The following is a 24,638-nucleotide window of genomic DNA, read 5'->3' as shown; positions in this document are numbered from 1 at the left end:
TGCTCTTCAAGGGAAAACGCAGTGTGAATATTTGATTGTTGCCATAATGTTACAAAAAGTTATGATTAGTAGTCCTCGAAATTATAGATACCTACTTAAGATCAAATTACGAATTATATCAACCAAAAATGTCATATATATTTTCAAAATATTCACGATTTCTTAAAAACAATTTCTCATAATACAAAATTTGGCAACGCCTGAATGCTCCTGCTACGCTTTTCTTGAGTACAGTAGTCTTTAAATCCAAAAGCTGCCAGTTAGTTGCTGGCTAGAAATACAAAAGTGTCTTTTGAATGACGCAAGTATAGGTAAATGAGGTTATCACCTTAAATATTAAACTCAAGACTGCAATGTACTTGAAAGAAAATGTATTTGCATACAAATGAGTTAATAAAATATTCAGGGAAAAAACAAACAATTTCAATTTTTAAAAAATAGCACACAATGATAGGATCCAAGTATAACACTAAAAAATCTCCAACAAAAATATTTCCACTTTAGAAATGTTGAACTGAAAATGGTTGCAGAAAAGTAATTACAGTCATATCCTGTCATAACGTTTTTAAAGGGGAATTGAAAGTAGAACGATGTCTCCAGAAAAACTTAATTTTGAGTTGCACTTAATCAAGAAATGGTTGGCAGGGCCTTGAAACAATGAATTCTGTTTCTGGGAACATGTTGTCATGAGAAACGTTATGATGAGATAAAACTGGAATAGGAAAGAGAAAAAATGATAACTCCTTTCACAGCCATTAAAAAGGTTCCACTCTGAGCAATTTACTGTAGTAAATCTAAATACTTCCTGAGAAACTGCTCTTCTTGAATTAATGTTAGGTCTAAATGATCCTCAGCCTCAACATTCAAATCATCAGCAATTCTACTGATAGCCTCTTTCTCCTTCTCCAACTCTTCCGCATCGTTTTGACTGTCCCAGAATGCTACAAGAAGGTAGAAAATTGAATTAATGGTGCACAAAATTTATAATTGATGAGGCGAGACTGACAAGACACTCTTGAGGTGTCTAATACACTTGAATGAGCAAGCTGAGCAGACATTAGTTTCCTAGGCTCCTTATGAAGTTTAGATAACATGATGGAGTCTTTTTTATGTATCAGAATTTGGGTGTTATTATTGGCTGGAATCTTAATCAGAGCTGCCCTTCGATATTGGACGTTCCTTTTCAAAGTAAGTGAAACCACTTCCACAATCATCCACGATACTTGCGCGAGAGACTTCTTGGTGGGGGTAATACACCCTAGTAGGTACCTAGTAACCTAGTAATACATGGACATTAGAAAATTTTGCGGCGCAATTTTTAAAATGTGCTTATAGGAATCTGAAAACCATACAGAAGCACCGATCAGAACCCCCTGATCACGAAAATATAAAGTGAAATAACGCGAAATCGGCCATTTTCCGGATTTAACGCGGAATTCGCGAAAGCCGTACATTTTCCTAAAATTTACGTATGTATGCGTGTAAGACGAAATCTGCCGCGCTTTTTTCAAAATAAGAAATTACCGAGTTGTTTCTGAGCATTGGTCGTCATTGGCTACTAGCTATCAACGTTCGCCGATGGCATCAGAATACTGATGAAAGAAACGGCAGCAACCGGGGCATAAATTAATCCATTTAATTTAATTTCTGTAATAAAATCTTTTGGTTCGAAGTTAATTTACCTATTTCGTTCCTTTAATACCTTTTAATTTACCTTTTTGAGTATTAAGTTGCATCAGCATCTCACTAGAATGCATTTAATGTCACTTAAATAAATAAAAAAGCGAATACATATTGATAGAAAGTGCTTTTAAAAAGATAGCAAGAGATATTTTTTAATCAAGAATAAAGTGCTTCTTCTGTAAAATGTTTAGAGAGAGAGACTGAGCAATGGCTTGTTAGATAAAATTAAAAGCTTTATTTTAAGCTGTCAAACGCAAAAAGCGCTACGAAAATAACAGCAAAATCAGCAAAAATAACAGCGAAATTCGGGAAAAATAACCGCGAAATCGGGGAAAAATAAAAGCGAAATTTTTCAATGTCTAGAATATGCTTTAGTATTACCCTACGTGGTCGACAATGTGAAAAGGGACTCAAGTGTCAAAAAATTCCAAATTGCCTTTTCTTTCCTGTCCGTTTATTGGCTTGTATTACGTTAAGTACCAATAGCCATCGTTAGTTTTTATTTATTGTCATCAGACATTAGTGGATATAAGCACACTAATGTTTCTAAGCTTTCCTTTGATTCAGTGAATTTGTTCCTGCAGATTCCTATGTCATTTCTGTGAAAATCTGTCATAATCACCGGGATTTAATCCCAAGAACTTCTCAACCTAGAAGACGCACTGACCATTAGGCCCCAAGTACCCAAGTTGAATTATAGTTACCACTGCTGAACATTTCGGCACTGGAAATACGGAAATTAATTGGGCAAAATGGAAAAAATTATGTCTTGAAGTTCGTGGTGTGGAAATGAAGTTATAAGAGGAAGTAATTAAAAATTTCCTTCTGCCATATCAGGACCTAACAAGTATTGGAATAAAATGTAACTTCACCCCATCTATTGAAATAAAAATGGATTAAACTGCCAACAATTCTCATTCTCTGGGACAGGAATCTTCATCTATAGTGGATGCTTGCAAGGGATAGTAAACTTGTGAATACGGATGATACTTACAGCATGACCCATTCATTCCGGCTGACAAAAAAGTGTGTGCGTTTTGGAGAAGATCGTTAATGGCTTTCTGATAGTTGCCATTGTGTTTTTTTAGAGCTACTTTGACTGCAGTTTCATCCAGTCCAACAGATTTTACCTGCAAAAATGAAGCAGATCTCTGGTCAAATTATAGATTTTTGACAGCTACTTCAACTACCTTCCACTTCAAAGTTTGAACTATCTCATTCAAACAATTGAAGTAGGTCAAGAGGTGTAATTTCCATCTTCTTTTTACAAGTTTAATGCGCAGAATTTTTGGAAAGTTCAGTACATATTAAACTATACTGGATGAATGATTATAAAATAAGCATATACAAATTGGTGGAAAAGTAGGGCAACCCCTCATAAATCAAGAGTGACCAAAAATCTAAATAAGTGTGTAGTTGCGATGATTGTAATAGAAAAATAAGTTGATCAAATCTCCACAAAAATGAAGTGAAGGAACATTACCCATGAAAATAAAGTGCATTTTCCTGGTATTTTTTGTAGTTGGTTTCTGACATTTCTTCTTCATACAGAACTTTTCAGGAAAATTGAATTTTTCTGGAAAAGTATCATTTTTCAGGGCAAATTGAATTGATACAGAGCAATGGAGTGAATTTTTGGGTTGAGCATAGAAAATCAGCTACGAGGACCTGTTTCAAAATCAATGACAAATCCAGATTTTTTTTAAATATATAGATTGCTAAAGTGTTACACCACATTCATATATCTCTATTGCAGTGTTTAAAAATCTCTGCCCCTAGTTTATTTATTCGAAGAGGAACATGTCAACTTCATACCTTAAAGATGTATTTAGAATGTTCTACCAGCAGAGAAGAGAAATCAGGGAAGTTTTCAAGAAATCACATTGACTAGTTTTCCAAGGAAAAAGTAAATTATGACTGTAAGGTTAAAACGTCGCAAATGGAGGTACATCGTCTCACTTTTGGCTATCGGTATCTATATCTATACTATAAGCTCCAAGACCTCCTAATTTTGCGTAACTGGTAACGCTTAGTTCCAGCCTTCTACCGGGCCGATTTTCATGATTTTTGCGGCTATCGACAGGCAATTGTCTCTAAATTAGCCAACTCTTTTCAGATTTTCAAAATATGAACCAGGTTTTTTTATATTACGTAGTAAAGTTGCGAATTCTCCCATTTAAACAATGTAAATTTATACTTTTTGTCATAGTTCATTTGAGCGTTCTACCGGGCCGATTTCTATGATTTTTGCGTAAATCGACAGGTAATTGGCCCTAGATGAGCCCGCTCTAATTAGATTTTGGAATAGGACCCAGGTTTTTTTAAAATCACGTTACAAAAGTGAGTAAATTTACAGAATGCTCCGGGACTGCTACCGCTATGCGCGGGAGGATGCGCAGTGGTCGGAGAGGTTGCGCAGTGGATGTGTAGCCTGCGCATCAGCTCTATACTTATGTACACAAGATTCACCGGCTACCTCCCACTCTGGACAGTGGCCGAGTTGGTTGAGGCGGCAGATGAGCCAATTGATGTCGTGATGTGGGTTCGATTCCCGATCTGGGATTATTTTAAAATTACCTGTCCAACTCATTTCGATGTTGTACTGCAATGGAGCATCAATAAATCATTGAGAATCGCATCCTTTTGCCTTCTCATTTTTTTTCTTCTTTAGTTTTCTAAAAGAAAAATCATGTAATCAAGTAATAATTGATTATGATTACCACGTGGATCACGTCTAAGAATATTTGGTGATGACCTGAATTTATCTGATTGATTTTTGTAAAAATTGAGCGCATCATCAAACGTTTGCACATGACTTTGCATTTGAATAAGTCCATTGGGTTCTTACTACTTCCATCATAAAAGTTTTGCCGAGATTTGTTGAACAAATATTTAAAAATATGAATTTTATTAACTCTGCGGCTACAAAAATGGGCCGCGTAGCGGCCAGGGGGCGTAGCCCCCTAGTATACCTATAATTGGTGTTTCTGGTGAATTTCCCCAATTTCAATTTTAAATTCAACTGAGCCTGAAGCCCCTCCCTTAAAAGTTAGGTAAGAGTCAACCAAATAGGTAAGTTGCACTGGTCTCAGAATCGAGTTTTGATGCTTGACTCTTGCTGACCAACCAAAAATGTTAAGATACGTCCAAATAGCAACTTTCTACATTCAATATTAACCGAGATATTGCGCTTTGAAAAATTTGGTTAATGACGTCATCAACCCCAGTGGTGACACCCTTGGTTTCTTTCACCTTGCTTTCATCAGTCGGGGAAACATACATGTGCTCTGGTACCCAACATGTAACTCGGATAAAAACGAGGTGGGAGAAACCAAGGGTGTCCCTACCATGATGGATAACATCATGTAGCAAATTCTTCAAAGCGCATTATCTCTGTTTATATTGAGCGTAGAAAGTTGGCATTAGGACGTTTCTTTTTATTTTCAACTAATCTACAAGAATCAAGCATCAAAACACGATTCTGTGACCAGGACAGCTGAACCATGACCCTTTTACACTCAGTTACCTGCTGAATAATGTCCTCTCTGGAGGACAAAAAATTGGTTTCTGGGTGTTCCTGAATATATTGGATAGCATCGCTGACACTGTTATTTGCTTCTTGAAGAGCATGAATTGCAAGCATTTCACTGTATCCCATCTCTGTCAGTTGCTTCATAAACTTGGGCTCAACATACTGCCGTCCATCTGCGCACATGCCAAGCTTCTTCCTTAATCTGCAGAAAAAGTTAGAAAAATGCTTAGAATCTGATTTAAAAAGGAAAACTGCTGCTTGAAAAAACCAAATTGACTAGAAATAGGAAAAGGGACTGAAAGAATGGAGGGATGTTTTTCTGGGAGCAGGGGGAAAAGAATAATGTTTACAGAAGATATTTCTTTGACACTGAACCAGTAGACAAGATAAGACTTTGAGCTTTCTGATACACATTTCTTGACCGGGATTTCATGCAGAACAGGATTCGCTCAACGAAAATCACTAAAATTAACTCCGAACTAAGATACAGACGTTTTTATTTTACATTAGTACCGGTAAATTTAAATGGCTCAGTCACAAGAAAAACAATATGTACTTGACATGAGTCAAATCGAGCACTACAACGGTTTTGGCAGGCTCCTCAATCGAGCATTGCTCCTTTCACACCCAGTGTTGTTCAAAGTATAAACAACTTAACATAGCTGAACCAAAGCGTCAATATTGAAGTTGCCGTATTTTCAAAGACTGTCATTGTAATGTTTAGTATACAATGTAATTCAAGTAAAATTATTGTTTTTTTCTATGAGCAAGAAGTTTGAATCAATGCATCAACAATGTTGATATCTTGGTTAGGAATTAAGTTCAGTAATTAATGTTGCACAAATTATGTTCTACATGGAATTTTAATAAAGAAACATTCATCAGAATACTTAAATTCGTATTTTGTTTACTGGTCCATTGAGCAGTATTTAATATATGGCGAAGAAAAAGCTACACAATTTTCATCTGTTTGATTATTTTTACAGTTTCTGAGAAAAATATTAAAGTGTCTGAGAGCAACATTACCTTTCTTCTCTCTCCTTCTTTTTTGCTTCAAATTTTTCTTCTTTTTTTCGATTTATTAACTCCACAGCCAAATTGACATCTCCATGTGCACCTCTCAGGGCCAGTCTCGCTTCAGCTGCGGTGAATCCTGAAAAAAAGAATGATCAGGGTCTTGAATCAACGAAAACGATCGCCAGAAAACATCTTCTCATGGAGCTGATGATTAAAATTTACCGACAAAGTGATAGACAATGAAGACAAAGGAATAAAGCAATCCTATTGGTAGAAGCAGATGTTTGCGATGGACAACAGAGGAGAGGCATGGACTAAGGGCAATCCACAAGAGGCCCTATAATTAGTCCATCTTTTTACCTCTTGGTCTAGAGGAACCACCTGTTTCAACCAACTTGAATGCACCATTTTTCCTTTCACTGGAAAAAAAAAAAACACATTGGATCTAGAGTCCAGACTCTTAAAAACATCGAGAAGTAAAAATACTCTTGATTCAATCAGATTTAAGCTTAAATTAAGAACCAAGCCTCTTAATTTGAGCGGATTTCCTTTAGATTTAAGCTTAAATCTGATTGAATCAAGAGTCCTTTTTCTTGTCAATGTTTTCAAGAGTCTGGACTCTAGATCCAATGTGTTTTTTTTCCAGTGTTATCTATCAATTGCACTAATCAGTCGGCACATGAAATGGTAAAATATCAGGGTTTAAAGCCGATATGTAAGACCATTTTCACTTTAGACTCAATTTTTTTTAAAAAAGGGGTAACATACCTAATTCAAGAAGCAAGCTTAAACTTTCGTCATCCACCTTCAGGGCATTGAGTTCGCTCTCAGCTCGCTTGAGAATTTGCATGGCTTGATCTCTTTTGTTCTGATGGTACAAAATGATCCCTTGTAACAAGTGCAGTCGCATAAATAGTGCAGCCTCATTCCCTTAAAAATAAGAGAAGAGAGACAATGAATAAGGCCAAATTTTATGGTGACAGGTTCTCCATTTACAACAAAAAGGCTTATCTATGAAGGAAAATGGAAAAGGACATGCCTGCAGAGGCACTTTAATAAACTTTTTCTTATTGCCTAATTTTCCTTCATACCTCATTTTGTAAAACTGAGAACTAATCTACTCAATGCCTTCAACATTTTTGTGAATTCAGCTAAAATTATGAGAGATATACTCATAAAATTTTAAGTTTCGAGGTTCCAGTTAAAAAAAATAAAATATCAGAGAAAATTAGGCAATGTGAGTGCGTAAGACAAATAATGCAGGTAAACATTGTTGCCAGATGGTGATGAAAAATCAGCACTTCCCCCATTTAAACATATGTAACATATCAGCGTTTTATCACAGAACTTGGCAACCTTGGGTGATAGTGTGTAAATATTTTGAAAAAAAATAAGATCATGTTTACTTGTTACTTCTAGGTCGAAACTTTAAAAAACTCCTGAAAACCTCTTTCACTTGAAATCTTCAAGGTTTAAACTTTATACGCATTGTAATTTTCATGAATGTATGTATTTGAGGCACCCTGAAGGAGATTTGAGGTGAATGAAGTTGCAGGGAGCATCTTAAAATTTAGACCTAGAAATCCTTCTAAATGTCTGATGAAAAAAAAAACTCTTTGGTCTTGGATTAATGTCCTTTGACCGGGGCTTTTTTCAAATTCAGTTTTATAAATATCAGATGTTCATAAAAAGAAACCGTATTTGGACTTTTGGATTTCTTCGCTTCTCCCCAGTTTTTTAAAAATGCTACAACAGACATCGTTAAGGTAGCCAAGTGGGTCAGTGTTCCTAAACAGTGAGAAAAAGTGTCCTGGGTCACTGAAAAACAATAAATAGAGAACAGAATTCTACTGCAGATACTGGGGTTATTTCTCTTGTTAAAAATTATGTATGAACATTTTCTAAATAATGCTCTGTTTAACATTCTCTCACCCTCTTATGATTTTGCACAGCGATAGTTGAGGACACCTCCTCCGATGTTACATAATTTACGGACGGCCCTTGGTGAAATTTCATTTCAATCAAAAGATTTCATAAAAAAGGTCTGTTTTCTTAAAGTCTATTTAAGCCCTCTCAAGAATTGGGAGATGGTAAAAGAGCAAGTTAATGGGTAAATGAAGTGGAATAACTGCAGTAAATGTGAGTACAGAAAAAAAATAAAAAACTGATGTTAAACCTGAAGTTCCTTTTAATGCAACCAAGCGCTCTAGATTTGGGCCGTAACTGCGATGAAAATTCTCCTCGCAGGTTTTTAGTCTTGCATCAGCCTCTGGTAATTGTGTTACACTCTGCAAATTTAGATAACACCACGCTATGTCTAAATTCAGGACAGCGTAGTTGTCCACGGATTTCAGTAGTTCAGAGTTGCATGTCCTGAAATCAGAAGAAACGCTTGACTTGTTGCTATGCAGTCATAAAGAAGAAATGCATTTTTTTAACATTGTCACGTCAACTTCATTACTTAAAAGTATGCTGATGATATGGTTTGCATACGATGCTTCTGGATGACTTGTGAAATTTTGACATTTAAACAGCAGGAAATAATGAAATCATAAACTCTATAATCTCCACATGCTTGGGGGTACGTAAAAACAAGTGAACGACTGTGCCCAGTCAAAAGAGAGTTCTTATAATACTCCCATTTATTTATTTTTGGTGCAGGTAACAAAGTTAATTTCTCCGTTTCTTATGAGTACATAGTTTACATCAATATTGGAATTTCAGAAAAAAACAAATAAGATCCTTCTAAAAAGAGAGAAAATAATTTTGTGCAAAGAAATTGGGTAGCTAGTCTTCTTCTCATACAGTTTTGTAGGTAGCAGAATTAATTGTTGCTGTAAGTTGTACTGACAACAATTCCCTATTTAGAATCCTGAGAAAGAAATAAAAGAACATAGACAAATGAACAAGGCATAGGACATCCAAGAAGTGCAGCTTCATCTTGTCTTTGCTGTAAATAAGCTTGAGAGAGTTAGAGTCTATTGAAGTTAAGGTGCGCAATTCGTCTTGCATAAAACATAAAAGTGTCCTTTGGTGACAAGGCCCAATGCAATTTACTGATAAAGAAACTCCCTGGAAAAAGATTATTCAAACACAGTATTATCCAGGCTAATTGTCAAGTAGGTGCGGCCGAATCTCGAAACTGACCGACTGGGTAGGGTGGAACATCTGATAATGCAAAGGTCACTGTATATTTATATAGAATACTTGCCTTGTGTAAGTAATTACTGCTTACTTTCAACTGTTGTGACTGAGGGGTTGCCATTATTTCTTAATTTTCAAATTCCCGAACTTTTTTTGCTTTTCCCTGATTTCCCTGATCTTAGAACAAAATTTCCATCTATTTTTAAAAAAAAAAAAAAAAAAAAAAAAAAAAAAAATTGCCAACTTTTGCTAGACTTTGATAGGTAGATGCGTCAGAAATTCCCTGCTTTTTCCCATGAATTCTCTCACTTTTCCTGGTCGTTACGAGTTCCCTGACTTTCCTGCATTGTTTCGAATTCCCTGACTTTCCCGGTTTTTCAGACCGCCAGCAGCCCTGGGTTTGATAGAGTGTACAAAATTTTCAATTATCCGAAACCAGCCCAGCCCCAAGTAGTTTGAATGATCGGCTGTTTACTGTACTGCACATTCACATGACTAACTATAATCGCCATTTCCAGCGTAAAAATGATTTGCCACTTAATTTAAGATTTGGCAGAGTAAAGCAATCAGTTTCAAGACAAACCTGAATTCATGATCAGCTTCAAGAAGAAGAACAAGCGCTAAAGCGTAATCCTCCCTCTTCAGGGCTGCTCTTCCTTTTTCATGAAGAGTCATAGCCGTCACGAGAGCTTTTCTCTCCCAAGCAGGCAGTTGTAAGGTTTCACCTTTTTGATCAGTGACCTGGAGCAAAAAGTAATAACGTCACAATGAGTTCTGCTTTCATGGCGGGAAAAATTGCATTTTAACTGTCAATTTGTTGGATCAAAAACTCTTGACAGCAGTTCAATGAATAATGAGGACCCACTTTTGGGGGCTGGTAAATTTTAACTGGATCTGTTATCAATACTGCTGAGCTAAGGAATAGCGCATTGAGGTTCGAACGTTGCCAACTTAACCCCGATAAAATACTTATTTTTTAGGGATGTTATGAATATTTTTTATACAAATTTTCAGAAACTTTAAATTAAACTTCTGACAAAATTATCTGAACAATCTAGGGAAAAATATTCATGTGTTCACCAGAAAATTCATGATTTATCACAGGAAATCATGTAACGTTTGAAGGCTTATACAGCGTTTTTCTTTGGCACAGCAGAATAAATCTACAGAATTATGAAAGAGGGAATTGCAGGACCCTTCCTCAGATTCGCTCATTTTCCTCAATACCTAATGTTTGTTTCTCCCATACTTTTACTCACTGATGCTCATAAATGTTTGTTAACAATTCATTGAAAACTTTGAGAATCAAACGAAAAGAAACTTACCAAAAGAGAGAAACTTTTAATGAGAGTCCAGGGGGGGAGAGGTGGACTTTAACTTTTGACCCTTTAAAATACCACATTTCGAAGATGTGGCCAAAAATTATTGAATTGTTATTACTCAAACTTCCAGCTAAAGTCAATAACCGACTTAAATTGTTAACAATTCAATGAATGATTTACATGCAGACCTGAAGATAGAGATCTCTGTTCTCGTTGCTCCTCCCAGCTAACAGACTGACATCAGCTTTGGTGTCTTCAACAATTTTCCTTCTCTTTTCAAAATCCTGAGAGAAAAAAAAGATTCTTTTAGAAAATACGGATTTAGATAAATCACTCCTTGATGCATAATCTCCAACTCTTATGATTCAAACTCAAGAACACATTCAAAGACTGCCATAGAACTCTCAGCAGGTTTGATTTTTGTGAAGTTTTTCAGAGGTTTTTCCAAATTTTTCTACCGTTTCTTGTGAACATTATCATACCCTAACATTTACTTGACCTATGACCTGTTCTATCGCTCTTTCCTCACAGATAAATTGGATTGCATTTTGCACAAAAGAACCAAGAGCAATCCAATGTTGCTAGGATTGTGTAACTTACATTCTTTGCTATAAAATTACAGAAATCATGCGAAAAATTAAATTCACAATGGTAATTTTTGTCTTGAATTTATAGTTTTTTGGGAGTCAAGATAAAACTTGCTAATTCAGTTTATATTTGCAAGGAGAAAAAAGTTGCACAATCTTAGCGACATTGGAATGCTCTTGGTTCCTTTTTGCTAGATGCAATCTAATTGGGTTGGCAACTTTTAAGATGCATTTTAGAATTGTTCTACAATACTAGAATAGATCGTAATAATAAGTTCTGATGTAAAACAGCAAAGATCAAAAATCAGCAAAGCAGTATTTGATTTGGTGAACATGGGTACTTATGCAATAAGATGCAGGAAAAGGCAATATACTTACAGAAACTTCAGATGAGTTTCCATACAAAATTACTGCCATTACATGAGAGCCGTTTTGGATTTTTTGGGAGGTGAGAGTTTCATCGTCGCTTAAAACAAGACCTTTAGCGATTAATTTGATCCTGAAAGCAAAAAAGATACATCTAAATACAATCTACAGTTTGATACATATTGTAAAAGCTATTAGTTACCTGAGTTCAATTTAGATCAGAGTTGATGGGAAAAGGGAGAGCTCGGAAAAGATTAAGGACACAAATTAAGGGGAACTGATAACTCCAGGGAACAAGAGATTTATCTGCATAAGGGGTGTCCTTGTGGTATTAGAAATGTCCTGATTGACCATTAGAGTTTGGACAATTTAATTAAAGGCACGGACTTCCTGTCAAAATTTTGAGGAGGTTTCATCACGTTCCGGTCAAAGTATCACAAGCGCGAATTGAGCATCAATCTTGGTGACACTGATGTGTACTTGGTAAGAACCATGAACTGTCTTAAGTGAAATGCAATTCTGTTAACTGCATCCTACAATACGCCTTCTGAAGCATAAAATCAGTACCTATCCTTGAATAGATCTTCCTGTGCAAAGGTTAGTGTAAGGAAGATAATTGGATTTTGATTTTTTGACACAACTCCTGAGATTTTAAAACATTTTTGGCGGAACATCTGTCATTATTGGCGGTAGCAGGAATAGTTATACCAAATTTCAGCAATGAGGAATCTTACTTGAAACACCTTTTCCTCAAACATACATGACTTGCATGAAGACCAGTTCCTGTTGTACTCGTTTAGATGACTGAAAGTCACTGAATCATGAGTGCTCACCTGTCAGCTGGCACCTCTGTAATTTCTGATATCTGATTTCTTATGCTTGAAACAAAATCACTAAGTCTTGCCGATACTGAGAATGTATTCTTGACTGTCTCAATTCCAGATACTTTCACGTGAATCGTTGCATTCCCAGTCTCCTCAAAGCACTTCCTTTCTTTTAATTTTGAGAGGGCATTGTTCTGAAGCTTCAGTAATGCTTCCTTGCAAATCTTTTCATCCAAAGCTAGCTCTTCACTATATTTTCTGGCTAATTTCTGAAAGCAAAATCATTCAATTGTGCTTAATCCATTCATAACAATCTTTAAAAAAACATAGATTTAACAGTTGTGTTGATTAAAGAATATATTGAGCTCGAATCAACACACTCCTAATAGGAAGGTAAAAGTGGGTAATTTGGATGGAAGGGACGGAAGAGTTATACTGACCGACTGACTACCTATTCGCAACAAGAATCCGCAAGCTGTAGAGATTGAATACCAAATCCTGACCTCTCGTTCTGTGTCATTAGCGCCCCTTCTTCAATGAAGAATGAGGAGCCTTCAATAATTTTCTACACCACCTCTTAAAATACCATCATATTGCCTCAGCAAAGGAGAGGGGCAGGTGAGTTGGGTCCGCTATATTTTTTCACTATTTTTTCCAGTTGCAAAAATGAAGGAGAGAAATACAATAGAAATAACAGAATGCACCAGTTCAACAGGTATTACACAAAAATACTTTCCATTATTAAAAGTGTGTTTTGACAGACCATATCTTTCTGATATACTCAAGTACTTCCTTTAATGTACTTGTAAGATTTGAACATTGAGGATAACTTTGTTAGCTTGCTTAATTTGGCAGCTTTGGTTTTTAAAGTTTAAATTTGTTGAAAATTAGACATTCAAGTTATATAGTAAACCCAGTACTTACTTATATCTATGAAAAACACTACTTTCATCAATAAGACTATCACCTCAAATATGTTTCATTGTCAACTCACTAAAAACATTTCATATAATCTCTTCAACTTGTAAAACAAACCTATAAATGAGTAAGTAGAACTTTCAGATTATTCTGATGCTGTGACCTGGTATTATATCGGCAGTACTTAACTATAAACTTGGAAAACAATAACTTGGACAGCACTGATGGCTGATCAGAATTGGAAATTAGCTCGATGTAATCACAGTGTATTTGTTTTGAAAAGTAACTCCGATATGCACAGCAGATAATTAACTACTTTTCTTTTGAAACTGCAGTTATAAGTATGTACAACATAAAGAGATTAAGGCCATGCTTTGGGTTCAATCATACTTTTTTGACATAGTTGGCCATTGCATCACATTTGATCAAGTCAGTTCTAACGATTTGAGACAAAGACATGTTTCAGGGGATGTGCGATTCATTTAAGAGGTGGAAAAATTTCTTACGTTAAATGCTTCATCGCTTATTTTACTATCAGTCACTTCATGGTACGGTTCGAGCCAAAGCTTTACATGATCATGATTCAGTTTTTCGTGCACCCGAAGAACATAGTCTTCAAGTTTCAGAGAGTTCTCATCCATTTTGGAACACTTAAACAAGAATCAACAACACGTTTACTGATAAGGTTCAAGAATCGTTGCAAAAAATGGGAAAAGCACAGCGAAGTTCACTAGGTTTGACGTAAATAGTACTTTAACAACGATCTAAAATAACACAAACTCAGATAAATCCAACGTGACTTTCGAAAAGGAATGATTCCCGAATCTTAACTTTTTTGAAGTACTATAATCGGTTAATTTCTTTCTAGAGCTCGAATTCTATTCTATTAGTTCACTTTCCTCCATCCTCCATTCAATGACTCACTATCAGACGGTTCTTTGTTTATGTTTACATCTTGCAAAAATTGCGATTGGTTGCGAAAGAGGGTGACAGATGTTTACTTTTTGCAGGCAAAGACCCCCTACGATGTGCAGGCAAGATGGCTGCGTCGCGCGACGGGAACTCAGGGCAGTTCGAGCACTCTCTAACCAATACCTACTCTAACCCATCCTATCGTCTGCCGTCTCCCCACCTTATCCATCCACATAATCATGTTTCCAATAATGTAAAATGAATCAGTGAGTTCGGAAACACTCCAACACGGGTTTTTTTCGATTTTCACTTTTTTACGGTTTAGTAACACTTATGGATAAGTAGAAGCATCTGCACGCAAAAGGATATTTCGAAATTGCAATCGGAAGTGCTCGAAACGGCGACGGGAAAAGGGAAGAATCGAAGAATTTCATTCATGGAAATACCAATTTTTGGCCGATCAAGGGAAACGGGCGACTATCCGATGCGGTTTTATTTTTTCGGTTCAGTATACCTTGTGCCAACAAGTTATATAAATATTCAAGCGTTATTCAGGTCAAAAAATATAAATTTTTCAGGGCAGACTATGAAAAATCAGTATCTGAAACTTGGTGCGTTAAAGTCTCTAGAGTACTTCTTGCGTCCTTTGGCACCAAAAAAGTTTTTATTAAACTAACTTCTTCGCCCGCTGCGAAGTTTTAGGTGTTTCCTGAAAATTTTTTTTTCCGAGTTGGTGTATTTTCGAACTCACTGATTCAAATGTCATCTTAGGTACCTAATGCTATATTTATGCTCCCATATTTCACCCCTTGATGCCTGACTGGTAAAATTCACCACTTTTTGGATCGTTATGTACTTTTGTAGGTATAAGTTATCAAAAGCAGAAATGTGCAAAGATATTTTTTTAGCAAATTTTTCAAGAAATATGCTAAGTGCCTCGTTACCTTTAACAGGATGTTTCCCAGAAGTTGTACCATTGTGCCACAAAAAAAATTTATAAATTTGTGCGAATGCTGAGTTAAATTTTTAGCTTGATGGTTCATCTTCACATGGAAATATTTTTGGTAGAATTACAAATTCCACAATGAAAGTCTAGCAACACAGCTAACTTAGCAAAAGCCCTCATATTTCTTGAAGTCAGGAGAGGGTAATATTTCTCCCCCTCCTCCTAACTAGTTCCCCCAATGCTCCTGAAAACATCTCTGCTGAGCGCAAAAATCCTCAAACTCATCCCTCATCATCTGGCATCCCCATGGCTCAGATATAAATGAAGCCCCTCCCCCCCTTATTTTCCATCAAAATTCAAAATGTAAGTAGGTACGTTTAGAATTTGATTTCAATGCCTCAGAACGCTGCGGGGCCCCCACACAAGCTTGTGATTTCTCCAGATATGCTAAAGATTTTCCCTCCTTAGGTAATCCTTAAATTATATCAGAAAAATGTCTTGCCAAAGAATTTTGAGAATTGCCCTGGTTAGTACTTGGTTTGAACTCTTTTAGAAATTTAATCCCGATCAAAAAGGTCAATTCCCTGAGCTGAGCAGTTTAATTTTTCTCCGAGAGTGAAATTTGTGCTTGGCGCCATTATGTGATGTGCAAAGAGTAGAGGAGAGGAGAGAGCAACAGAGTGTAATCATGGAGTCCGAGCGAGCTGCACGCACGCTCCACCAGCTACTCCCGCTCTGTGATCGCCTGCACATCGTAGGGGGTCTTTGCCTGCAAAAACGCTCAATCGAGGGTGACATCAGGGACGAGTTCTATAGGACGCAACGAACGCCGTTCTGTTGTGAGCGGGTGATTGCAGCGCATTCTCGCGTAGGATCCTAGTCAACTCAGAGGATCCTCCCCCCGAACCTCGACTCATCCATCGCCCGCTCCAAAAGTGAGGTTAAGCCGGAGATTGAAAAATAACACATAAGGCGGCTGAATTCTTGAAAAATAAGTATATTTTTGGCGTTTTTCGACCCCTTTCGTCAAGGAACGGCCCGCTCCATGTAGTAAATCGGTGAAAAATTCGATTTTTTGCAGTTATACGCGATCCTACGGATTTTAATGAAGTCCAACAACTGATAACAGCAGTGAGTTGCGAAGATCCTACGCGAGAATGCAGCACTAGTACCTGCTCACGAATTTTTACATTGACTCTTACGGGAGTCCAGGGTCCTATAGAACTGGTCCCTGGTGACATATAAAGTGACATATCAGGGATGGGTACTCTCGTATCATTCTTCTAATGAGCGGTTGGTCGTCCAATCAGCATTGTTAAAAGATGAGATCCATTGAAGGCGGCAATTTCGAAAATGAATGAGGCAATGATGTAAGAGTACTTGTGATTATTATGAATTGAATCATTTAGAATGGAGATTTTGCATGTGTGAGGAATTTGCGATTTGACTGATGATTCTTATGTAAAAGTTCCCGAGAAACAAGATGGTGCACTGGCAGAGTTAAGAAATTTCATGAAAGATTATAAAAAGAAATTTCATAATGAAATTTCATGAAATTTCATGAAATTTCGTGAAATTTCATTTAACACGCAGAATTCAGGATTAAACCCTTGAAACTTATGAATCTCCTTAAGTTCATTTGTATGCACGTGGTAAACTGTGAAAGGGAACTTTAGAAATGCCCAGAAAGTTGAGTAAAACAGCAAAAACATAATTTTGAATTTTTTTTCTTAAATTTTGGTTGAACACACAGCGCACAGCCGTACCAGTTGAACACCAAAATAAATTTTACGGATAAAGTAAGACGTTAGCTTTCATATTTGGAGCAAAACAAATTTCTTGACTATAAAGAATCCTAGTACCCCCTAATAGTATATCGTTCTATTTTGGTACAAAAGAGAGGGATCTTGAACTATCTTTGAAACAATTTAAATGATTTTTTCATTTGTCTCTGATTTTTTTCAGAAATTAACAGTTTGAAATTTGAAGTTAGGGTCCCCGGTTCCCCTCCCCTTGATAAGCCAGAACTGCCAGAAGAGAAAGAGTAAGAGAAGACCAGAAGAGAAAAGCTGAGAGAAGACCGCGCTCCAACTGGTCTAATTGACGAATATTATTCTCTTTAAAAATAAAAACAAATTCTGTTAGAAAAAATAAGCATTTTTGACATTTTGTCGGTCGAAAGAAATTTCATTGGGAAAAAAGAAATTTCATGAAATTTCATTCGATGAAATTTCTTTTAGCAACTCTGTGCACTGGTTTTCTCTGAAATCAACTCCCAAGCTCAAAAAGAGCTCTCAAGTTGAGGCCAAAATGGAAGGGACATCCCACGCTGTCCTGAGAGTCCACGTTTACATCAAGACAAACTCTCCATGCAAAGATAAGGAGCAAATACATCAGAAGGGTTGCCGTGTTTTGAGTTTTAGAGCAGAGCCCAAATAAGTGGCAGTCCGTCAATGTATTTGCACCTTATCTTTGCATGGAGAGTTTGTCTTGATGTTAGTGGACTCTCAGGATAGCGTGGGATATCCCCTCCATTTTGGCTTCAACTTGAGAGCTTTTTTGAGCTTGGGAGTTGATTTCGGAGAAAACCAGTGGCACCATCTTATTTCTCGCGAACTTTTACTTAAGAATCAATAGTCAAATCGCAAATTCCTCACACGTGCAACATCTCCATTTTAGAGGAAGATCTACAAATGGACCGCATCGCATTAAGCAAAAAGGAACCAGAGCGATTACAATGTTGTAAAAATGTTGCTTCTTCATAATTACCTATCTGAAAAATCTCCCAGAATAGCAAATAGCGTTTGCTTTTCACCAAATAATTGTTAATTTGAAGGAAAATAATTTGGTAGATTTTAATCAGTGCCGGAATTACCTATTTGCCGCTCATGGTCCGCCTGTATTTTGCCGCCGCCTTCTCATTCGTTCTGTAACATCAATAAAAACCATCAAGTGAACGCAGGGGAAAGGGTGCATTAGACGCGTTTACTCGTGTTGGACACATTTTTTGCGAGAGCCCTGTCAACACTACCAGCAAAAGTTCACGGAACTTTGCGCGAAAGTCAAGTTTCGTAAACCTCTCTCTGAGAGTACAATGCCTTCCATTGATAAGAAATAAACAAAAAAATTATGAAAGAACAAACATAAATGTGGTTTAATAATTTTAACTTCCGCCGCCGCGCCGCGCAGACCGCACTGTGTTTGGCGCAATGCGTGAAGTATTCATCCAGTCTTGTGGGCGCTATGCGTTTCACGTCGACCGCTGCTGACCACACTGTATTTGACACAATACGTGAAGTATTCATGCTGTCTTGTAGGCGCTAATATGTGTTACATGCCGAGAAGCCCTCGCGTTGCGAGGCGCGAGGGCCTCCTATTCATCTCAAGTCCTCATCATCATTGCTCTCTGCGCCGCGTCACTCCAGACCAAATTGCGTGTTTGGTTTTCTCTCTTAACTCAACTTATTGAAGGTGCTCTGTCTCTTGTATCACCGAAAGATGACAAAATTATAAATTACTATACCTACTCTCAGGAAATGAAATATTTTGTCGCCTTATTTTCTCGTTTGTAATGTTTTTTCTGAATCCGATTTTTGTTTATGCCTACATTTAGGAAAAAATGCAAAGTTTGCCGCCCCCTAAATTTGCCGCCATGGGCCGCGGCCCATGTGGCCATCCCCTAAATCCGGCCCTGATTTTAATACTGTACATATGTTTATTTTTAGAAAATAAGATACTGCACGATTTTGAAAACCCTGTAATAGTGCTGGTTCCTTTTTGCTAAATGCGATCCAAATATACCTTTATGTAATAAATACATGTAAATGGGTGTTTTTTTCTTCTTTAAATCTCAGGAGTTTTTCTTTCCAAAAAATGAATTTTCAGTATGGCTCTTGCCTTTCATTGATATTTTTTCTTTATGTCAAACACTGTCTCTACTGTCACTAAATTGATGTTTGAGGCGAGGGAGGAAAATTAATGGGGGCCAATTTATTGGATAGGACTCTTCTGGCGCATCGTTGCTCGCCTTCTCTCCGAACACGAGCAAATATTTTAACTCCCCGGAGATCAAATTGCATAAGCAATGGATTGAAGGAACTTTTAGGTAATTTGAAACCATTTACTCGCTGCTATGCCGTTGCATGCGGGCCGTTTTTTTTTTTTTTTTTTTTTTTTTTTTTTTTTTTTTTTTTTTTGACCTAGAGCAATTATTTAAGCTCTCCGCAGAGAAAAGTTGCATCAGGAAGGAATTGGTGAAACTTTTATAGGTTTGCATATTCGAGTAATAGTAGGCAAGGTAGTCTAATAGGCAACCACACAGAGCACCGTAGCGAGTTCGAATCGTTTAGTAGAAATCGGCGTTTTCTGTGCTTGTCGGTTCTAACTTTTCGTCGGTCAAATAACCCCCCCCCCCCCCCCCCAAAAGGGGGGGAAAAACAATGGGGAAAAAAAAAATACTTTCTAAATGAATATGACAATGATTTCAGTTTTTCTGATCACTAAATATTTCTTCGGTGATCTGAAATATCGCCAAGTTTAAAATACTTACCTACTGAGCATTAGAATGGGGAGGAAATTTATAAAAAATTCAATATTAGTTGCTTTTCTTCCAGCATGGGAGTTTGTTTAAACTCGGGCTCATTGGAAGCTTGTATTTTTGTATGGGTGCCATTTTCCATTCAATGTTCCCCCAATCTTTGGCTTCATACGTACAATACCTAGGTCACTGAACACCTTTGAAGACCGATTTTTTTTTTTCAAACTGAAACAAATTTTCTCGGGAGGAGGAAGGGGTGGCATGGGACCTTTTTTTAAAATTGTATTCTTATTATTTTTTTATTAATGATGACCCCTAGAGTAAATCTGGCAAAACTGATACAAATAGTGTAGTATTGTGTCCATATAAGCATCATAAAGAGGCACTGTTCCCGTCTCCCTGCCTGGAGGAGGGGGGGGGGGTGATTCGATAATCAATTGTCTACGTTCTAATCGTTTGATGGATAGCACATATGCAGATAGGAGCTGAGTGAAATTTTTTAAAATTTGACACTTACCTACTGAATCGCCTATTCCGTAAGTCTGGGAGAATACCTTGCACATGAAAAATGAAGTATTGGGGTTCATTTTTGCTCCTCAGAGTGTTAAGTTAATTGGTGACACGAGCTTCTGGGAATTTTTTGACCTCCAACCACATGTTTTTTCAGAGATTAGAGACATCACATAAATTTTTCATTTTAAATACCCTTCACCAATAAATTATGTCATCCAAAAAAGCAGGAAGGGCTTTTTGAAAGAATAAGGCTGTAAAATTTTTGCTGGTGGAATTTCCAAAAAATCCTAACCTTGCTCACGCTCACTACCTCGCTTAAATTTTCGGTATTGCCACGTCCCGGAATCCATTACTTGTTTTCACACACCAATTTTTTAATTGAATATGAGACATTTTCCTTCATCAGGAACATTTCGCAGAAGGAAGGGGGAAGGAGAAGGGTTTTAGGGCCAAATATTTCTCTTAGGGGGATCCAAATAAGTAAAAAATTCCTGAAAATCTCGAACAGTTAAATTACGGTTTTCTGGAAAAAAGTTAGGTGTTCATATCGACATACTTGAGTAGGGACGGTAAATTTTTTGCACGAGGCATGGAAGACGAGATGCATTGATCATTGACGAAGAGTTTTAAAAAACATACTTTTTTACACAATGAATATTGGTGGCTGAAGTGCAAAATCACGTACCTCCATTGCAGAATTTCAAGATTTCCGCTCTTATTTTATTTCTTAAGAAAGGAGGAAGTCAATTGTATAGCTTAAAAGTCACATAGAATATCCTGCTGACTAAGAGGAAAAATCAAGCGCGTTTTAAAGAAGTTACGTTGACTAGTTTTCCAAAGAATAAATGAAGTGTAGCAGGAGGTCTGCAACGAGATACGTGGTTTCGCACTTTGGTCACCGATATCAATAATTACTTTGCCTTCCTTGCCTGGAGAGTGAGGTAGAACGGGCGCAACTCTAGCGCATCATGTCGCAGTTGTGAGAGTAAGAAAATCAGAACCCCTTCACTGTTTTGACTATGCAACATATGCGACTTAGAAGTAGGAATAGTCGCATCCTATCGCGGCGCGACATTGGTATAAACAGAGATGCGTTTTTGCGTCCGTTGCTTCGTCGCAAGATTTTCGCTTAAATTTTTCCGGCCTTCGAGAAAGGAAAAGGAGATCCTTATTTGTTTAACATCTGAGAAGGGCGTACATTTCTGAAAACAAAACTCCAATTGTTCTCGTTGAAAAAAGAATAAAATGAGAATAATTCTCTATTGACAAAGCGCGCGATGATTCCAGGATTCCTCCGTGCGTAAGTTTACTGTGGAATATTCTCGAAATGGTCTTAACTCGTACTTTTTCCACTCTTGACTGATTTCACGGAGGAGATTCACAGTAGTTTATCTATAAAATTGCTTTAAGCAAGCGATTTTTTTAATCAAATTCCTCGCGTCATCTCATCATGCTGCTGTAAAGAACATATTTAGTTTCTATCCTTTAAACTACTTTAATTTCTATTGCTCTTAAAGCCAAAAGTTATACTTTTCAAAATTTTTTCCCCTCCAAAAATTTTGCAATATTTTTTTGGGAGAATCAAAGATTTTAAAGGCCCTTACTGTGGGCTCTGGAAGTTTTACTCTCTCAGAGTTACATAATAAAAGTGCCATTTCCTCCAGGTTTTTTCAATCACGAATATCGAAGTGACGATCAGCAGATTTGCTTTTTTAATCGTTATTCAAGAACAGAGGTTGAGCGAATTAAGTTTTTCTCGTACCTACTTATCAGAGTGTCGATTTTCAAATCGATGTGTACGTCGAAAGTTCTTTATACCCATCAAATTTTCAAACTTATTCAATTTTAAACCTTGATTCATTAAGTAAATGATACTATTCATCAGCTTTGCGTCGAGAGACAAAATTTTAATGTGCTCCTTGAAACTTTCTTGATTTGAAAATTCCATAATTAGGTAAATCGAAATCATTACATTCAAGGTACATTCAGGGATGTTGAACGGGTATGTTACACGATACCCAAAGTCACTATAGATGCATATATACTAATTTTACAACACGAAACTAGTATTTAGGACCCTGTTCAAGAACAGGACATGTGCCCTCAAAATCTACATGCAGATAGATGCTTTTTTATTGCACCTAAAGTACTATTTTCTCATTGCAAGATTTAGTCTAATAGTTTCTTGTTGCGCCACATTGATAACTCGTTGCGGCAGGGAAGCTAACTCATCACTACGGGAAGTAAAATTTTATGGTGAAAACGATTTACCTGACGTGATGTAATTGGAAAATAATCCAACAGGTAAAAGATTGGTTGTCCAATGTAAATTTTGCAATAAATGAGTCGCTTTTTGAACGCAACTATGTACCTAGTTTTTTAATATCTGCAACGAGAAACTGCTAGGGAACTGGGTTGCTTTCATTTTTTTTTTCGATAAATTCAATTTCTCTCAGTGTAGATAGGAAAATACGGTCCAGGCCCACTACTGGTGACTGAGCTCGATGAGCAAATTTAGGAAAATATCTGTGATTTCAGTCGCCGGGATGTGTAAATATCGTGAGAGATCCATCTCTCACCGGGCTTTATTTGTGAAATCTGGTGCTCCGTCCTTTCTATGCTTATGCAACGAGGGCTACCTAGGAGCTGAAATAGTTGTATCTGCGTTCACGCTTTTGTATCGTAAGGCAGCACTTTCCTATGCTCCGAAGTAGGTTTTGACGACAGGTGTCATCATTTTGACAAATTTGTACCGAAAACAATTCGTCAATCATTGCCAAGACATTGCAAATATTCGCTGAAATGGGTAAATGCTAGTCCTAAATTTTACTCATATAAACTTATGTGACTATTCTATGAGAATGGGATGACTTGCATTTGCCATCAATAATATTTTTTCTTGACTCGAGAATAAAGCTACTTGAATCAAGCAGACTCTCGATTTTTTTTTTTTTTTTTTTATATGTATATATGAATATTATCTTTTTGAGTGATTCAAGAAAAAAATTTCTTTAAATTGAAGGGCATTCCCGCTGAAATTAAGTACAATCATTCCCCAATGTCGCACTGGTTATCATTTCAACTTTAACATGGCAATAGTTAATCGATTATTTTTGTTTGGGGACGTGCGAAAGCGTGTGTCACGGTCACCATCGTGATAAGGATATTTATGAATGGAAAATTTTGTGTCACTTCATTCAATAAGTACACAAGCACATAAGTATGGTAACTTACAATTTAAATTGATAGATACAGTGTGTCAAAGGATAGATTAAAGGACTGGATACAACTACTGGAATATATCCTAGGTATAAATAACCAGAATCTGAGGAAAAACATTTATTATGTACATACTTATTGTCTCTTACCAGCATATCGAATTTTTACATTCGTGAAAATCAATAGAAATATATACAGAGGTTTTTGAGGAACCAAAAAAAGTATAATAATAATAATAATAATAATTATTACATAAGGAAATAGTGTTAAATAACAAAAGAAAATTCTAAAAATTATGACTAATCAACGGTGAAACGGCCAAAAGTGTGTATCTCAGTTGCGGTGTTTCAAAATCTCCGCTCTTATTTTATTTTTCAAAAGGGGACCGTGCCAACATCATAACTTGTTTTCTCGGAATATTCTTCACACGAAGAAGAAAAATCCTCAAGATTTTCCAGAAATGACGTTCAGTAGTTTTCCATGTGGAAAATGAAATATTTCAGGGCGTCTGAAGCACCGCAAATCGAGATACGCATATCTGCAGTTTCACCATCGGAACGTGGTACATCTTTGCAGTTACGTACCTACACGTTCACAAATTACATAGGTACAAGCTACTTATCCACCACCAGGATATGTTTGTAAGGTTAAATCCGTACATGTTACTGGTATAAACCCAGTTTTCCGGATGAGCTTAGACGCCCAAGCAGACCTTTGTTTTTCTAAACCGTGTGGAGCAAGGTATATCCGAGCTTATCTAGATATTTACCTACCCAACTCCGTCTTCCGGGCGGAACGATCAAAATTTGGCTTGGCATTCTGTCTTGAAAGTCTCCAAAATATAGTGATCGAAAGTCAAACTACCAGGAAAAACGGCTTTCGGAACAAGCGGGGGTCCGAGAAGCTCATTGGCGGATCCAGAAAAGGCAACATTTTCTTTTCTCCATTTAAACCTATGGAAATGTATCGATTCTCGGAAGGGCCAGGTGCTCCGACAAGAATAGATTATTTAGCATTGGTTTCACTGCGGAGGAGACCCGGTGTTGTCCAATTGCTGGATCCGCCTCTGGAGGCTAAGCCCCTGGCTACTTCGCAGAGCGGACGAAATGCGTATAGAA

General features: G+C 36.9%; 1 protein-coding gene across 1 annotated transcript; it reads right to left on the bottom strand.

Annotated features, from left to right (window-relative positions):
• Positions 1–356: 356 nt before the first annotated feature.
• Positions 357–14,340, bottom strand: LOC109040014 (NEDD8 ultimate buster 1). The gene is made up of 11 exons (XM_019055764.2): positions 13,900–14,340; positions 12,485–12,744; positions 11,664–11,784; positions 10,887–10,982; positions 9,960–10,117; positions 8,409–8,605; positions 7,001–7,162; positions 6,242–6,368; positions 5,210–5,417; positions 2,678–2,813; positions 357–941 (listed from the first exon to the last, which is right to left on the bottom strand). Exons 1-11 carry the CDS (start codon positions 14,032–14,034, stop codon positions 781–783), a joined length of 1,761 nt encoding a protein of 586 aa, XP_018911309.1. The 5' UTR covers positions 14,035–14,340; the 3' UTR covers positions 357–780.
• Between the last annotated feature and the right edge of the window lie 10,298 nt (positions 14,341–24,638).

This window comes from Bemisia tabaci, chromosome 2, assembly GCF_918797505.1.
Source record: "Bemisia tabaci chromosome 2, PGI_BMITA_v3".
NCBI classification, from domain to species: Eukaryota; Metazoa; Arthropoda; class Insecta; order Hemiptera; family Aleyrodidae; genus Bemisia; species Bemisia tabaci.
Note: the sequence above shows the minus strand (reverse complement) of the source record. Positions and strands in the feature narration are given on the sequence as shown.